Raw genomic sequence first — 18,581 nt, forward strand, 5'->3', positions numbered from 1 at the left:
CACTCCTCTCCCCTCTTGTTCACCAGGCAGCTGCTTCACATGAGACACACGCTGGGGGAGATGAGGCATGTACCCTTGTCTAAAGGATGTTTTGGTTATATAAGATATTTTTTTTCCATTTGCAGCAGACCCCAACCCTGTCTTCATTTGTCTTTCTCTGTCAATGGAAACGCACTTACTGCAATTTGGTCTAGTGCCACTCAGGGAGGCTGTGGAGCTGAGCTGTGATTCACAGCCACACACAAACCTACAATTTTAATGTGATAAGTAGAGATTCAGACCTTTCTCCTGCAGTCAGAGATAAGACATCAGGTCTTGGTAAAAGCCCAGGCAAGGCACATTTGAAGGAGGAACTGATTGCTCTTTCATTTAGATGAAAGCCACTTTACTCTCCACCTTGTGAAGAGCATCAGGTGAAGAAGGCAAACTTTTTTTTTCCTTCTGCTTCCTTTCAGTTCAAACCCCTTGTTTACTTTTCTAGTCATTCCATGTGTTATGATTTGTTATTCCTCACACTTCAGCCAGTCATTATTCGATCTAATGGTGTGTCATTAATCAGAGAAGCTGCCGTGTTAAAGCCACGTTTGTTGTTTGTCTTTTGTGATCATTAGAATCGAGGAAGGGAGACTAAAATCCCTCTTTGGAGTGTTGCCTGTTGGTGTATTATTTTGCATATGCTATGATGTTAACAGCTTACATTTTGCCATAACAATGCCCTTCTCCACTAGCTGGTCTGAGGTTAACTCAATTATGCGCTGCAGAAAAACAAAATTAGCGTCTTTAAAAACAAGGCTGAATACTTCCTGGAAAGCAGATGTGTATGTGTTAGACTCCTTGGAGAGATTACCCTTTTTTGCATCTTTACGTCACTTTAAAAAATGGCCTATTAAGATTATAGATAATTACATTAATAGTGTTATCAAATGATATGCTGTAAATTTGAATAAACTGCTCATTTATTTTCATATCCTATCAAATTTGGAAGCTCAGTAATTAGATTATACTACCGTGAGTGAATAATGTAGACAATTATGTTGCAGATTACAGTTTCAATCAGGTAACCGGTGATCTGTAGCATATTACATTTTTTAAATGTAACATCCCTAGCCCTGGCTGTACTGTAGCTTCCCGCCTCTCCTTTACTTTGCAGGAAATTATGCAAATTTCTGGCAATTAAGAAGCTCTGTGTCATTGTGTCTCTTCTGCTCAGCAGTCACTGTAGTTTCTCGAGCCCTGCCGTGACTTTTGTCAAACATCTGTACGAGCATGACAAGAGCAGAGAAGCTCAAGACGGGGGGGGGGGGGGAATTATTCATCATAGTTTCAGAAGTAGCATGTGCAAGCGCTTACACGCATCTTGTCCTCATAAAAAAAATACTGCACACACGTTTTGTCGCCATGCATGTACATCGCATCTAGCACACATTTTACACTTGACTAACATCTAAAAAAAAAAATCCTACATGCAGAGGGAGTGTCTGAGTTGCACGGAGGTCGTATGCAGCCCCCCACTTCACACTGAGATGACAGGCTGAATAATTCAGCAGCAGTTTGTCTGCGTGGGAAAAGGTGACGCCTATCAGATACTCAAATACGTTATTAATTTCCATTTCGAAAGTGTGTGCTGCACTTCATCATGCTGTTACCCATTTTCTGTGACGCGTGACTGATTTCGCTCGGAACATTGTTCCAGGTTACCTGTTAAATTGATCTTCCTGCGTGCAGTGCCACTCTCCTTGCAATTGTTTCCGCACGCCATTTTTCATTAGTGGCTGAGCTGTATCGACTTTGTGCTTTTGATTGTTTAAAGTTATTTCAAATGTTTTGACTGCACATGAATATCTAACCTATTTCTCCCTGCTAACCCCCTCTTATTCATGTTACAACTAGAGACTACCTCTCTTACACTTCTGTCTCTGTCGTTGTCTGTGCTTAATGTCAACATGTGTTGCACAAGCTTTCTTATTCCCTTCCAAATTTGTCTTTTTCAGGCTGTCGGTGAGCTTCTTTGCTCAGAGCCTTTTTCCTTTGTTCATCACTTTCATAACACGTCCTTGTCTAAATTTTTAACTTTTTTTGTTTATTCATCTCATACCTTACTCTTCTAGACTCAATATTTTGGGCTTTCTTCTTTATCCTCCAGATATTCTCACTGCGAGGTCAGATATGAACTCGTCTGACCGAGAAAGCTCTTGCCTGAATGGCAGCTGTCTTGTTCAGATTTCAACAAAACCTTCCTCCTACTCCTTCTCCTTTTCTCCTTTTTGTCCTCCTTATCCAGACATTCTTCCGTACACATCTTTGACACACTATTCTGTCCTTAACAAAAGTCAGCTGAACCTATCTGATTCTGTCCGTCTCCCACGCAGATCCCCCGACTGTGGAGCCGGTTTTCATGGAGATGCGCCAGGGCTTAGGTAGGCCTGTGGTGATGACCTGCAGGGTGCTGCGAGCCCACCCTTCCCGTGTGCTGAGGTTTGAGTGGCTTCTATCCAACCGACTGCTCCATGCCGGGGCATTCGATGCCCAAAGAGATGAGACGGAGTACACCATCCGCAACCTGAATAGAGACGGGTGGGGTGAATACACCTGTAATGTCATCAACGAGGCAGGAGCAGGAAAATGCACCTTCCAGGTTACAGGTAAGAAGTGCTTGTCTTTAAAGATTTGTGTCTATCATGCTTTTAAACTGTTAGAAATGTACTGGTATTCATGGTAGAAGATCCCTTTGAACCATGCTCCTTATTTTGACTAGATTGTATCAAATTGGTACGGTATCTCGATCCTTATTTTCTCTTTTTTTGTTTGATTGGTAGAATTCAAACACAACCCCTGAGGACAGAACAGGCTCTTAACTGAAATAATGGTTTGTCTGCAAAGGAGTTAGTTTTCAGGTCGTAAAATATCTGAAGCTTGAATATGGAGGATTTCAACTTATTGAACCTAGAATATATAAATTGAACATGTTTTGACCTGTGGAAATAGTTGTTTGGAGCATGCAACCTTTGGAAATCTCTCCCGTATATGTGGTCTTAAGAACATATTCAGAAGGTTGAACACTGACCCTGGGAGGATAGAAAAGACACGCAGACTTACAGATGAAATTTTACTTCAAGCTAACTCTGGTACAAGACATCGAAGGCCACAGTCATGTTAAATATAACACATATAATAAATAATAATAATAAAATAAACATAGGAAACATAAACAATCCCGAAACTAGCCCTCTGCCCCCCTTAGCTAATGACGCTTTGCTTGTAAACGTTTCTGTTCTTGAATAAGTAAAATATCAAATATACAACATTGAGGATAAAGATCATTGGGGCAGAATATTCACTTAATCATTCTTGTTCTTTTTTTAAACCAATAGTTCATCAACATTTTGTTGGCTATCCTCAATGTTGCAATGTTTCAAGCTAAATGACTACTGTTGCTTAATGTTATATCTACAGGAGCAAGCTGCTGTAGCAAAATAAGATCAATCAAGCTCCATGAGTTTATTTACTGGCACTTTTTTTCACACTCACTTGTACTGTAATTGTTTTTAAAACATGGACGCTGTAAGATCATCTCTTTGTCAAAAACGGAGACTCTAGCTGCATTTCCAAGAGAAAAAGTCCTCGGTCAGTGATGGACTCCCTTAAATCTGACAGATTAACGACATTCATGTGTTTTTTTCTTACCTGTCTCACCCCCCCCCCCCCCCCCCCCTCCAAATAAGATGGGGTTCTGTGTGTTGAGCTAATAGTTACTGTAGCAGGATATGCTAATACATGGACACATTGTTTTGCACTTGTGTTTTTAGTTTTAGGCTTTAAAAAGAATCTTCCTTCCTGTTTGACACACTTAAGTGGTTTAAATGGACTGTCAGCGTGTTTCATTCACCTTGATGCTGTGTTTGATGGGAAACCATTTATCTGTCATGAATCTACGTCCTGTTAACGGTTCTGTCAGTTTGCAGTCAAGCTGGTAATTTGATTGTTTCACTATGAACATTTTCGACAGGTGAAATTGGCTCCTTAAAAAGTAACAGTCCTTGTCACATTATGTTTTCAGGGATGTCTGTGTACGCTGGACAATTAATTTAAAAGAAGAATGAAAGAAAGAATGACTTCTCTGTCAATGTGAATTGGACATGTCAATCAGCTTCTTCATTGTCTTGCATGTTAAACTATTCTGTCGGATAACCATCACTTACCACCTAAGGTTATTTTTTAGATGCTGGCTTTTCTTTTTTCATATAGGGTTAGAAGTGTCCATCTCCTGGTTGGTTGTTATGACAGCATCAAATGAGTTTGGCTGTGCTGAGTGACCGCAGGAACTCTGTCCAAGGTTTCAATCTCCCAGACCTCCCATTAGAGACGGGAGCTGCAGGGTCACCGGAGGAGTATTTGTCACTTTGATCTCCTGCCACTTTGATTTTGCTCCATCTATTGCTGTTTTCTATGGTATCTTTGCTCCACACAATATTTCCATCTCCTGTTTTGCTTTGTCAATTTTTCTTTTCTCTCGTTCTTTCCATTTCTCATTTAAACGTCTCTCTATCATCATCCCTCTAAAGATGGACACCACTCCTTGTGTGTGTCATAAATCAGTCCTCTCTGGCTGAAACAGGTAGAGCTGAGAGACAGCTGCAGATAGCCTCCTCCAGCCATTTGTTTTGCTCAACAGGGCTGGGGTTTTACTCTCGCCCCGATCTCCCTCCTTCAACCTCCACTCCTCTTCCTTCCCTTTCATCCTCCCTCCCTCTCTTTCTCTCTCTCCCTCTCTCTCCCTCTCTCTCTCTCTCCTGCCGTCGCTTCATTCCTCCCTCTCCCAATGCTCCAGATTCCCACCATCTGGACTCAGTGGTTGCCAAAGGTATAGAGGCTCTTTTAGTAACCCCCTGAGTGCAGGAGCATGGTGCAGAAAATCCACTTTGGTTCCTCCCATCATCCATGAAATGTGGCGTGCCCTCTTCCCTTAATTCCAGCCCTTTTTCTTGAATTTCTTCGTATCCTTTTTTTAACCAGAAATTCAAATGCTACAATATGAGACCAATTTGGGTCAGTCGTGTGTCTGAAATAATAATCCAATCACAGCTGTATCTCTATGTCTCTGCTCATGAAATATTAGTTATAACTCATGCAAGAGGGTAATACTATGGTTTGCTAACTTTATAAAGTGAAGACAGATAGACGCCTCTGCAGATATTCCCTCGCCGCTCTCATGCTGTGCTAATGCTATGAACATATCAGTCTTCTATTTTGGCCTGAAGCCATGGTAGCTCAATTAAACTTACAGATCAGGTCAACGTACCAAGCAAAACATACATGTTGCCATGTCGACAGACACATGCAAACAGACCAAAGCCAGACATCGCTTGTTCTTTGGCGTAAAAAATGTGACTGTGCCATGGGAGCGCGTGTGTGCATGTGCATGGATGCTCATGTGCCAAGCCATTGGGACATCTGTGGACACAGTGAGTTGGCTCTAATGGCCAAGTTGGCCATTAAATCGTGCCAGGGGAGCGACCCCTCAGAGGGTTGTAATGTGTACCGCTAAGCCTTGGCTCGGGGTCTCTGTCAGGAAAAAACACAAGTTTTGAACAAAACACTGAAACCATGCTGTTCTGAAGGGTTACAGTTAAGAGATGGAGAGGAAAAGTTCTTCTCTGTGTGTGCTGCTTTTATTCACTGAATCAATTCCAGTCTGATGCTGTCCGTGTTTCATGCACAACTCTCCATGTACGGTACATCTTGTCCTCAAGCTGCAAATGTGTACTGATGAAGCAGTGATAGGGTGAAGCTCAGGTTACACAATGCACATTATGTGTGATTAAAAGGCATATTCCATCCATTTAGAGTTTGATTTCATAATTATAGATTTGATGTCACTCCACCACTAATGCCCTGGGTCCTACAAATCCTATAATGCAACTCAATAGCTTCTTTACACAAACCCCTCGATTCACCCCAACCTACTACAGCTTATCTTAAAAGTTTTTAAAATCAGTGGAATTCTTCTTTAAGGGTGGTATATTTTGTAATTACAAGGAAACTTACATTTATAATAAACACAGCCATGCTGCACCACTAACTCCAACTTCTTCCTCCCTCTTTCATGTGAGTGACATGTCTGCATTCATCCTGCAGTTTTGTTAGATCTCCTGAATTTGCAGAGAAAGTGCAAACAGGGATTCTCATTTCTCCAGCATTTAATTCCTCTCTCTGGCATCGTGTCATGAATTAGATGACAAGAATAAATAAATTCTCAGAGACTATGTCCAGACATTCATTCTCTGCATATTGCAGATTCTTCATAATGATGTCCGTGTATGCTCCAAGTCCCTCTTTTTGCTGTGGCAATTGTTCCTAATGACGCAAGAATCACCATAAATTGTCTGAAATTAGATATCTGCATATGTTTTAGGAGGAAAATATGTTAATTCTTAGTGAGACACCCACACACACTCTCGCAATCTTATTAAGCCTCATTTGCACTCGGTCTATTTTAATGCACTATTATTTAATCCATCATCAGTTTGGAGAAATGATTTTCTCAGCCACGTTTATTTTTTGCATGTTTGTTTGGCTCTTTGAGGTGTTTTTGGATGAGCCTCCAGGGTATGTTTTGAGCTACAGTAGTACAATCAGATATTTTGTGCGTTAATGTTATTTTTGTCTTCATTATATAAAAATTGTATCTTCAAGTAAAAGAAAACACCCTTACTTGGATTTGCCTTCAAACCTGCATATTGCTCTCTCTCTCTCTCTCTCTGGGTTTTAAAAACATCACTTCAGGTCTTAAACGAACCTTTGTTGCTTTGCTCTGAGTTCTAGAAGTGGGTTTTTTTGTAACAAAACTCTCTGGCTTTATGTCTGTGTCAAGTTCATCAGACTCTAACCTCTTTGGTGCAGGAAATGGGGAATGATGTTGAATACCTTCTGCAGCTCAAAGAGACACCCTGACATTGATGGATCCTGTCTGCAGTAATGGCTCACATTATGTGATCAGAGTAATAAGACAGTGTATGAATAATGTTACCTGTGACCACACTGAGAGTCAGACACAATCTATTCTGCCCATTTTTCTGTCCCTTTTTTTTGTTTTCTGACCTATTTTCTGCGTCTTTTATATCAATAAGCTATTACACTATTAGAGCAGCCTTCAATTTACTCTGACCAAGAAAAAAATAGGAGTCACAGTGGGTCAAAGCAAACTCAATTCATCCCAGTTTTTATGATCAACCATTCAAAATCTTTCTGGGTTTTTTTTCCCCTCCTTTGTTCAAGCGTCTTATGGGGGAGGGAGGAAGTTGAGAATCCGCTGAATAGTAAAAGTGGAAGTGACTCATTACAAGTTAAATGGCATTTCCCTCAGAGAGAAAAAAAAAACCACAGAGAGATTTCATCCTCTATCCCAGAAGGCCACAACCAAGCAATTACCACCCAGTCTTCTAATGCCTCTAATGTCTTTTCCCTACAGTCAGTTAGCTGTTCGTGCCGTGGTGTTGGCTTTGTCTCGGCCAGATGTGCATACATATGCAAGCATCGTTTGTGCCACAACGGCCTACATCACACATGAGCACGGCACCATATAGCAGCCCTCAACATATGGTGGGGCAAAGTGTTTTCCTGATGAAGAAAACATGCTCATAAAACCTTAAAATATGAAACTGAAGTCTGCAAACAAGGTCAACTTCTCGCCTGAAGGTTTCTTTTGCTGAGCTGTTGTTAGTCATTGCATTGGTTCTGCTGTTATAAACAGGATTTAAAAAAAAAAATCAATTAAGCCGTCTCTACTCCATGTTTGATGTCTCCCACCCAGGGTTAACTGTTTCAAGCAGTGTAAGTGGGTTAGATAATATAATATGCTGAATATGAAATTAAATGGATTTTTAAGACTGAGGGACATTCTGCTATAAATGTTACATTACATATTGGAATAAGGACAATTCACTTGTGAGGTCACGACAATGTCAATACTTTAACTACATTTAGGTTCAAAAGTCTTTTCAAAATAAGACAGCATTAATGCAAAAATGAATGTAGTGTCTTATTGACCTCTTATGGCACAAAGCGCACTTGTATGAATCCAATTCCTTTAGTCATGTGTTCCTTAAGCACTCTAGACTACTTATCAAAGAATACTTTTTGATTTTGCTGTACTTTTAATTATAGCCTCTTTATATTTATATCAGTCTCACTGTGCTGTGCAGGATGAATTGTATAAACAAAGCTGGCAGCATCTGCCAGGCTGGCTGACGTAACAGTTACTGTACAGTGTGCTGTAAACACAGCTGGCTCTATACAGCCAAACTCTGCCAAGTGAGGTGCAGACAATGTTTATTCTAGTTTTTGTGTTTGTGTGTGCTGGGAAATATGTTTATCTAGTCCTATTAGCATATCAGTGAGCAATGGAGGTAGTTTTTTTTTTTGTGAAAGAGTCTTGATTATAAAACAGGAAGAATTCTGGTGCATTTATCATCCTGAGGTTTTTTAGATGCATCTACTACCTCTGCATTGTTTATCATATCAAAAGTATTATTCTTCTCGGGGACTTCCGGCGGACGCGCGCAAGTGATGGCAGCGTGAGTTTCGAGCTCCCTATCACCTCGGTCTAAGTTGATAAATATATAACATGTTCTAAACGAAAAGGGGAAAACCAAAGGCCTATCCTCATAAGGGAATGAATTTGCGCTCAGGAGCAATCTCAGTTTCAGAGAAGAAGACGGAAAAGAAATCACGAGGTGAAACAAACAAACAAATCATAGACAAAGAACACGAGATGGAACAATTACTCCAAAAGTTTACCGACGAAATCACCTCTAAATTGGACAACTTCCGAAAAGACTTCAAAGACTTTCGGACGGAAACAAAGCAAGCTTTCTCTGAACTACAACAAGATATTAAAGAGGTGAAACGAGAAATAAAAGACACCAGAGAACGGATGGAGGAGGTGGAGGAAAGACTGGCACTTTGCGAAGAAAAAGAGACAGTTTTTTATGAGATCAATAATTTCCTAATGATGAAGTTGAAAGACACAACCAATAAACTGGATTATTCGGAGACTAAATCAAGACAAAATAACATCCGGATCTATAATGTGAAGGAAGGAGCAGAGGGTGAAGACATGATCCACTTTTTGGAAGGCCTGCTTAAGGACAAACTGGGACTACAAGCTCAAGAGAAAATTTCACGAGTAAGCGCACAGAAAACAATCGCCCTCGACCACGTTCGATTATTGTCTCTTTTGTTGATTAGGACACAAGACAACAAGTTCTCAGATCGGCTTGGGGGAAAAGAGAAATCCTACTGCAGGGCACAAGAATCTTTTTTGACCAGGATTTCACTACTAAAATCCAACAGGAACGAAACCGACTGCACCCAATCAGAAAACACTTACAGGAAAGACAGGTGAAATCCTACATAATCTACCCAGCAAGGCTAAAGGTGTTTGAAAAAGACCAACTAGACATCTATGAAGACGCCTATGCAGCCGGTAAAGCCCTGGATATACAGATCCCAAGATCTCACATTGCTGACTTGGAGGAGAGGCTGCTTGAAGGAGACTTTTGGAAAACGCATGCATCCAAGGGGGAATGGTAGCGAAGACACAAGGCGGAGAGGAACGCGCATGAGGAGTTTCAGGACAATTAGACTAATGGCTTTTGATATAGGTAGGAAATCCCTCATATGTGGCGTAAATCTGGTAACTAATTAAAAAAGAAGAAGCATGAACTATATATAAATCTAGCCTTTCTATTACTTTAAGTTACTTCAACCCTGTCGTAAAGACTGAAATATGGTGTTGGACAGAGCCAAGATAGCAGAACCTGGACGGAGACACAAGTAAAAAAAATGGAAAACTGTTTTAAGTTTAAAGAAGACAACTTCTAACGGTGTACTGGTTGGTATGACTCGGTACATCTAATCTCTCGTTTATTTCCTTTAACTTTCTCTTTCCCCCTGCATATGCTTAAACTTTGACTGAATGCTTGTCGTAAATATAAACTTCACTGAATAGATTTTTTGGTTATTTAAAAACGAATGTGCAGGGGACTATGATGAATTTCTGCTTTCTTCTAACATACACTAATAAATTAGCTCAGATTAAGGAGCAACGATGATTTTCTTTAATTCTCTTAGTGTCAGAAAAATAATGTAATTTCGATACCGCCCCCTTTTCTTCACCCTGACTTAAAGGGGACGGGGTGACACTTGAAATATTAGACAAGCGTATAATTTGCCTTAAATGGAAACTAGCACAAATAAAATAATACAATTTGATCAATTATCAACAAACAAATAAAAATAATGGGCAAGGGTGAGTTAGCTGAAAAGTCTCTACCTTATTAAAATGAACTTACTAACAAGAAATTATTCACTTGTATATGTATGATCAAATTAGTTTAATATTGCTGTTTTGTTTTGACTAGTTTGACTCTTGGAAAAACATGCCTCCTGATGATGCAGAAATTAGGCCTTAAGGTAAAAAAGAATACAGGAATAAAATAGGGAAATTAGAGGCACCGAGGTGGAAGGGGCTATAAAAGCCTACTGCTGCTGTATTTCATTATGTGTTGTAACAGACACTTTTTTATTTTGATAAGCAAAGGGTCACAACCGCTTATAGACCCTAGGATCCATGTGACAAAAGACACATGGAAAACCAAAGAAAGCTGCCCAATTAGCGGGGTGGCATTATTGGAAGTCATTTTATTTAATTGTATGTTACTTTTATTTTATTTTCAATTTATCACTTTTGCTTACTTTTTTATAAGACCTGGGAACATAGTTAGGAAGACAAATATGAAAGAATTTGAGACTCAAAACATTAAAAATGATCTTATGTCAGGGGACATTAAGATAACTTCACTAAATGTGAATGGCTTAAATAACCCAATAAAAAGGAAAAAAGTGCTACAAAGATGGAGAGAGGGAGGAAATGTCATGTTCCTCCAGGAAACTCATCTCTCAAGAGAAGAACATAAGAAACTAGAAAGATTAGCAAATGCTCAAGTACACTCAGCCTCTTTTCATTCTGCAAGGAGGGGAGTAGCGATATTGATTACGAATAACACTATTTTCCATACTGAAAAAACAATTGCAGATAAAGATGGGAGATGTATACTAGTTAAAGGAAGAATAGATAATGCTGAAATAACATTTTTGAATGTATACAAGCCACCGGAACAAGGGCCTGACTTTATATCCAAAATAATAGACTTGATCATTCTAGAGGCAAAAGGGACAGTGATTATGGGGGGTGATCTAAACCTGGTCATGAATCCCAAGCTAGACTGCCAATACAATGTAAAACATAGAGCAGAGAAGGCCTCACAAATATTAAAAGTGACAGAAACTGAGATTGGTCTTATAGACATCTGGAGAAAATTAAATCCTAACAAAAGAGACTCCACTTACTACTCCGCAGCCCACAATAAATATTCAATACTGGACTACTTTTTTATGTTTAAAACAGAACTAGACAAGGTTTCCGAATGTGAAATAGATGCAATAGAGGTATCAGACCATGCAATGATATCTGTGAAATTAAACTTAGAAATAGAGAAAAAGTCAACAATTTGGAGACTTAATAACTCACTTTTGAATGATACCCGCAATTATTAATCTCCTTAAATAGACTTCAAAATGAACACAAACAATACCCCAAAAGGCAGACTTTAAATTAAATAAGACAAATCAGAAAAAAGTTAGACCAAATTGAACTGGAAAAGATTGAAAAAGCATTAACCTTCACTAAACAGGTATTATGATAACGGACCAAAAGCACAAAAGTTACTGGCATTCCGGCTGAAAAACAAAATACAAAAGCAAAGATACTGAAAATAAAGGACAGGAACTCAAAAAATCTATTTAACAGGACAGAAATAGCAAATTAATTTGTAAATTATTACCAGAAGTTGTACACCCCAGAGTCTCAAAGTAACCTGGAAAAAATCCAGAATTACCTTGAAAATATACACTTACCCCAGGTAACTGAAGAAGAAAACACAGAGCTGATAAAACCAATAACAGAGAAGGAACTAGAAGAAACTATACGAAAAACTAAAAATGAGAAATGCCCAGGTAGTGATGGCTTCACAAATGAATTTTATAAGGAATTTCAACAAGAATTAATACCATATTTATGTAAAGTATACAACTGGGCCCTCGATACTAACGAGTATGCTCCCACATGGAACTCAGCAATAATTACAGTAATACACAAAGAGGGCAAAGACCCAACAGACTGTGCGTCATATCGACCAATTTCGTTGCTGAACGTTGACCAAAAATGCTGACAGCTATTTTAGCAAACAGGTTGATGAAAATAATCCCTAATATTATAAATTTAGACTAGACTGACTTTGTTCCAAATAGACACGAGTGACAACGTAAAAAGGACTCTAAACATAATTGAACACTCTCAGAAAAAAAACAGCAATTACTCATGTTGACACTCGATGTGGAAAAGGCTTTTGATAGGGTACTGTGGCCTTATATATTTGAAACATGTAAAAAAAATTGACTTCAATGGAAAATTTCTTGGTTGGCTACAAATGATGTACAATAGATCAAACGCGAGGATTATAGTAAATGGCACCCTGTCGAGATCCTTTGAACTCTTAAGAGGTACACGGCAGGGGGACCCCCTCTCCCCATTGATCTTTATACTAGCTATGGAACCTTTAGCAGAAAAAATGAGGAATAATAACAATATACAAGGAATACATATTGGACAGGAAGAACACAAAATGGCAATGTATGCAGACAACGTAATTCTGTATGTAACTAATATAACCCAGTCTCTTACTGCAGTGATGGATGAAATAAAGCAATACAGCGGCATTTCTGGATATAAACTAAACACAAATAAATCAGAGGCAATGGTAATTGGCCAACCAATAGATCAAGGTACTCAACTGAAATATCAATTTAAATGGGAACAAAGCAAAATTAAATACTTAGGGGTGTTCATCCCCAAAGACCTCATTAAATTACAAGAATACAACTATGGCAAACTGGAAAACAACCTTAAACAGGACTTAAAGAGATGGTCAACCATACCACTATCTATAACAGGAAGAGTTGAAACAATAAAAATGAACATCTTGCCAAGATTCATGTTTTTATTTAAAAAACTACCAACATGCATTCCTCAAACTAACTTTAATAAATGGGACAAACTGTTGAATACCTTTGTTTGGGGAGGGAATAAAGCTTGAATTAAATTTAAGACACTGAAAAAAAGAAAAACATCTGGAGGACTAGCCCTACCAAACCTCTCTAACTACTATATAGCTGCCCAAATAAAAGTAATCCTAGCCTGGATAAAGCAAAATGGAGAAAAATTGAAATATCACAAATGGAGAAAACGTTAAATGAATGCATATTTACTAAAGTAACTAATTTTACCGCCGATAGAATAGATAGCACCTGCGCTAGCAGTACTTTAAGAGCCTGGGTAAAAGTTACACGAATAAAACAACTCCAAAAAGACCTGGTGTACTTGAGAGAAATTGCAAGCGATAGAGACTTCAAACCAAATACAATAGATGATAAATTTAAATTATGGGCTGAAAAAGGGCTGACCAGATTTATCCAGTTCATTGAATATAAGGGGGTGGATACCTTTGAGAATCTCTCAAAAAGTTTCAATCTGCCAAATTCTCATTTTTTTAAATACCTCCAAGTAAGAAGCTACTTAACAAAAATAATGGGCAATAAGACTCTAAATGACATACACCCCTTAGTAACATATATAGCCAACATGTATAACAAACAAAACTCTAAGAATGTATTAGGAAACATCTATAGAATTATAGAAGGGGAGGGAGATGTGCTTAGACTTAAGGCACTGACTAATTGGGAAAACAAATTACATGTAAACATATTGGATGATGAATGGGAAAATATTTGTTGTAACACTTGGAAAACAACACGCTCCTTATTTTGGAGGGAGTTCTCCTGGAAACTTCAAATTAGATACTTCAAAACACCTATCATCCAATCAAAATACATCCATAGCGTCACATCAAGCTGCTGGCGCAAAGCTAACCACACTCACATATTCTACTCATGCCCAGTTTTAGAACAATACTGGTCCTTAGTGAAAGAGGAAATAAACAAGATTTTTAAATGTAACCTCTTCCTCGGTCCACAAGATCTACTTTTGGGAGCTCCCCCCCCCATGCTCTGTCCCTCAACTCAGATAAATACCTCTATAGAATTTTAAGAATAACAGCGATCAAACAGATAACTAAAAACTGGTTTAAACCAACCCAACCACAAATAATTAAATGGAAAGAAACAATTAAGGACGTTTATAATATGGAGAGAATTACACATAGGATAAGGAATCTAGGTGACGTCTTTGAGTCACGATGGAAGATGTTAACAGACACAGATTTAATATAGGGGCGAAACGAAGATCAACAAAGAGCGAAGTTTTGCGTATACTTGAGCATACAAGCCACAAGCAGATGGTGAAGAACACATAAATATATATTAAATTCTATTAGAGTAGAACAATCCAAGGCCCACTTTTTTTTATTGTTTTGTTTTTAATTTTTAATTTATATTTTTTGATAAGTTAATATGCTCTGTTGTTCTTTTGCTCTTTTTCTATTTTATTCTTTTATTTTTATTTTTTTCCTTCTTTTTTGCTCACTCTTCTCTTCTGTCGTAGAATGAGCTAACAGAAATATTCATCCATGCCTGTACAGATGATGCACTTATATGTAGGTCTACGCTCATTCTGACAGTTTGTTATTTTTCTTCAAAACTATCAAATAAAAAGTATTTTAAAAAAGTATTGTTCTCACTTCGGTTGTTTTTCTTTTAATTCATTTTTTGTTGCTGTTGCTTTTTCTGTTTTTTTTTCTATGTACACAGAGATCTGCATTGGTCGGCACAAAGCATCATTAACCTGAACTGTTATACTAAAATGGTAATGAAAACTTCCCTAATTGTTTATTTCAATAAATTATTACGGACATCTATTAGAAATGATCAAACCAGTGAGATTATTCTTACCGTCTCACTGCTTCTGTTTTCTTTAAATTTGAGCTATTATACCTAAGTGTTAACTTGGCTGCAATGAAAAAAAAGATATAACGAAATCATCCACCATATGTTTCTCTTGTCTATACTTACATCAACATCCAAAAGTGTTTGCCTCATCGTTTTATGTTGAGGTATCGATTTGATCTAAAGACAAGCTTTCAGCTCTTTAGGAAATTTTAATAACTTAAATGTTGGTTTGACACGCTCTGTCTTCTATTTTTAAATATCTAAACATTGTCACACCAAAAAAAGTTTTAAAGGTCACATATTATGAAAAATACACTTCAACATGTTTTTCAAACACTAATATGCGTCCCTAGTCTGTCCACAAACTCTCCAATATGAGAAAATTAAATCTTTCGCCTGCTCCACTTTTCAGTGCTCAAACTGGCCCTTTGGAGATTTCCCTTTGTGACATCACAAAGGGTAGTAACCTCTCCTCCAGGTGGGTGACACTCCCACAGGTTGGTGTTTGTTGTGCCCTCTGAGTCTTTACAGTGCCTTTCCACTGTTAACAGAAAGGCATGTTGCAAGAAAGCCCAAGCCACCCAAGCCCTTCCAGAGGGGCAGGGTCGAACGCAGCTTTTTTGCATTTACACAGCCTCTTCTGAGCAGGGCTGAAATAGAGGGGTTTATGGGCATGATGAAATACAAGATTAGAGTGGATTAATAACAAGAAACTTCTCAGGCATGTTTTGGGAGCTCTGAGACTTATTAAAACTTGTTGGAAAGGAGTATAATATGTGACCTTTAACAAAATTAAGATGGAGTTGAAAATGGAGCCTGTAGCCTATATATCATAACCATAATAAGATTTAAGACCAGTCATCATGTGAACTTACAACCTTCAACTCCCAGGTTATCGTTTTTATCCTCCCCTGAGTATCGTAACACATAATCAAATTAAAGGCAACTGAATAGATCAAGGACCTAAACACGCCAAGACTGAGGAGGGATATTCCCAGGAGAACAGTAACCCTGTTTACAAATAATTACACCATTACAATGAATCAGTGACACAAACTTATTTGACAGATTTATGTAATTGCATGACATACATCAACCACTTGCTGCATCTCCACACAGGTATATAACATATTGATGTTACTATTGTTCCAGCCAGCAAAAGCAAGTCTTCTGTCATTTCAATAGCTATTACAATCATCTGCCCTGGATGTTGTTATCCATCAATAAACATGCCTTAGACTGGTGGGGGATTCTTGTTATTTGCTCTGAAGGTCATCCTGTAAGCTTGTTTCTAGATCTTGATTAAAACTCAGGGTTCTGCCTGCTCCTGCCTCAGCTGTCAGAAATCTGCTTTAAGAGAGTGACTGCAAAGCTGGAAACTTGAAAGATTCATTCAGCTCACGCCAGGATTGCTTTAGAAAAATAAATCCTCAACAGTATCAAACAAAGCAAATCATGTTTTTTTAAAGAAAAGCTTTCAGAGGATGCGTGTGTGTGTTTCTAAAAAAGACGAGCACAGGCTGTTTGAAATCATTTCTACTGAGGGGGCGATTTGAGTTTACAGGCATCTCAGGTAGGATCTGCCATCATGCTTTAGATAGTCGTCACATTCAAGAGACATAAAACTGTCTGGTACAGGCTTTGATTCAATACAAGTGAAGCACTATTCCTCAGATCATATAAGACACATCTTTAATGATCCTATAGAAAGAATGGACATACAAGACCAACACAGAGAATGAATAAAAACTAGAGCAAACAGAAGATACATACATAGATGAAGCATACTGAACATCTTTGTCATGCTAATCCAGATCTCTTTTAGGCTTTAAGGCTCCATATGTAAGCAGATAAAAGATTTACAAGTTTATATTTACAATGAAATATTAAAGAATACATGCATGGTGTGAAAAATCAAACACTGCTGCAGAGCTTCTCTGAAACGCACACAGACCTACTTTAATTCTACATTAGTAAGAATTCATACACATTTCACTTGATAATAATACAACTCTATCTGCACTGACCTTTTAGAATAAAACATGTCATTTATTCCATTTGCATGTGTTTACCATTCACGTTCCCTCTGACTTTAATGCTGTGAATTCATGCAAATGGTTTAAGATTAACTTTTCTGAGTCTGCCTTATGATTCACTCTGCAAATATAACAGTATCAGTGTGTTGAAATCAACAGGTAAAATGTAAGGTCATTTGGGGCGCTGGTTAGCCTAGCGGTTATGTACAGAGACTACAGTCTTAGTGGCACAGTCATGGATTCAACCTCGGCTTTTTGCTGCATGTCAACAAAGGGCCAAAATATCTTCTTACCTGGCAGGGGAGATACCATGATCAAGAAGGTGGTTCACCATGGCGAGGCCCGGCCATTGCATTGCAGGCTGACGTATGCAAATTCCCCTATCTATCTGATCTCTTCGATCTATCTATCTGTCTGTCTGTCTGTCTGTCTGTCTGTCTGTCTGTCTGTCTGTCTGTCTATCTATCTATCTATCTATCATCAGCTATCTTATCTAATGAAGGCATATATGGATATATATGTTTCAAGAACTGGGTACTTGTGGCAAGTACTACTTAGTGTGTTGAAGCTACCGTATAATGTGTTCTACACTACCTGAGAGTTTCTTACTGTAGTCCTGCATTGTGTCGCAGATCAAACTTTAAACATGACATCTTGCTATATAAACTTGTTGCTACAAAAGTACATGTCTTTTTTTTTTTACAATTTACTGTGAAAAAACAGCTTGTGCCTTCTTAAATATGTATCAGTATTAGGCAAACAGTTACAATCACTGTTTTAATGTAGAATGAATGAGTCATTTTTTAAGGTAACTGGTTTGGTGGGGCACCAGTTTAGCTCAGTTGCTGGTGCAGGAACCCCATAAACAGAGGCTACATTCCTTTACCGACCTCCCACAGGTTCAATTCCTGGCCTCAGCCCTTTGACGCACATCTACCCCAAGCTTTCTGACATACATTTGCTTCTCTCTCTAGCTGTCACATCAATAAAGGCAAATATTTGGTAAGAAATGTTAACAGAAATAAAGGGAATAGTTTGTTTTATTTATTAGAAACAAAAAAGATATGCACAGTTTCAAAGAAAATTATGACTGAAAACAAATATACAGGAGTTTACACAGCTTAGTGAGATACAGGCATTTTTCAATTCTATAATGTTGCCTGTACAATTTGTGCTGTCTTTATTTTCTTCAAGCGTTCATATATTTTCAATCTGCTTTCTCTCCAGGCAAGGCCTACCCTCCAGAGTTCTACTACGACACTTACAGCCCTCTGTGGCAGAACAGACCCAGAGTCTATGGCTTCAAGCTGCAGTGGACCCAGATGAACCCCAACGCTGTGGACCGCATTGTGGCCTACAGACTGGGCATCCGACAGGTAGGAAGACTTAGAGAGAACTGTCTTGTGCCTTCTTATCTACTTTTATTCTATTTTTAACCTATTGGTGCCACATTTTAGTTCTCCTTACATTGAGAAGTCTATTTTCAATGTGCTGTTATTACAGCTTCAAGAAATGTTTGCTTCT

The 18,581-nt window shown here is 38.4% G+C and overlaps 1 protein-coding gene across 2 annotated transcripts in view; it reads left to right on the forward strand.

Annotated features, from left to right (window-relative positions):
• LOC132985165 (MAM domain-containing glycosylphosphatidylinositol anchor protein 2-like) overlaps nt 1-18,581 on the forward strand; it is a 186,668-nt gene that overhangs the window by 132,156 nt on the left and 35,931 nt on the right. For both annotated transcript variants that reach the window (XM_061052390.1, XM_061052391.1), the window contains exons 10-11: nt 2,370-2,642; nt 18,285-18,433. In XM_061052390.1, the coding sequence (XP_060908373.1) occupies nt 2,370-2,642; nt 18,285-18,433 (422 nt within the window). The remainder of the gene's footprint in view (nt 1-2,369; nt 2,643-18,284; nt 18,434-18,581) is intronic.

The sequence above is a fragment of the Labrus mixtus genome, chromosome 12 (assembly GCF_963584025.1).
Source record: "Labrus mixtus chromosome 12, fLabMix1.1, whole genome shotgun sequence".
NCBI lineage: Eukaryota > Metazoa > Chordata > Actinopteri > Labriformes > Labridae > Labrus > Labrus mixtus.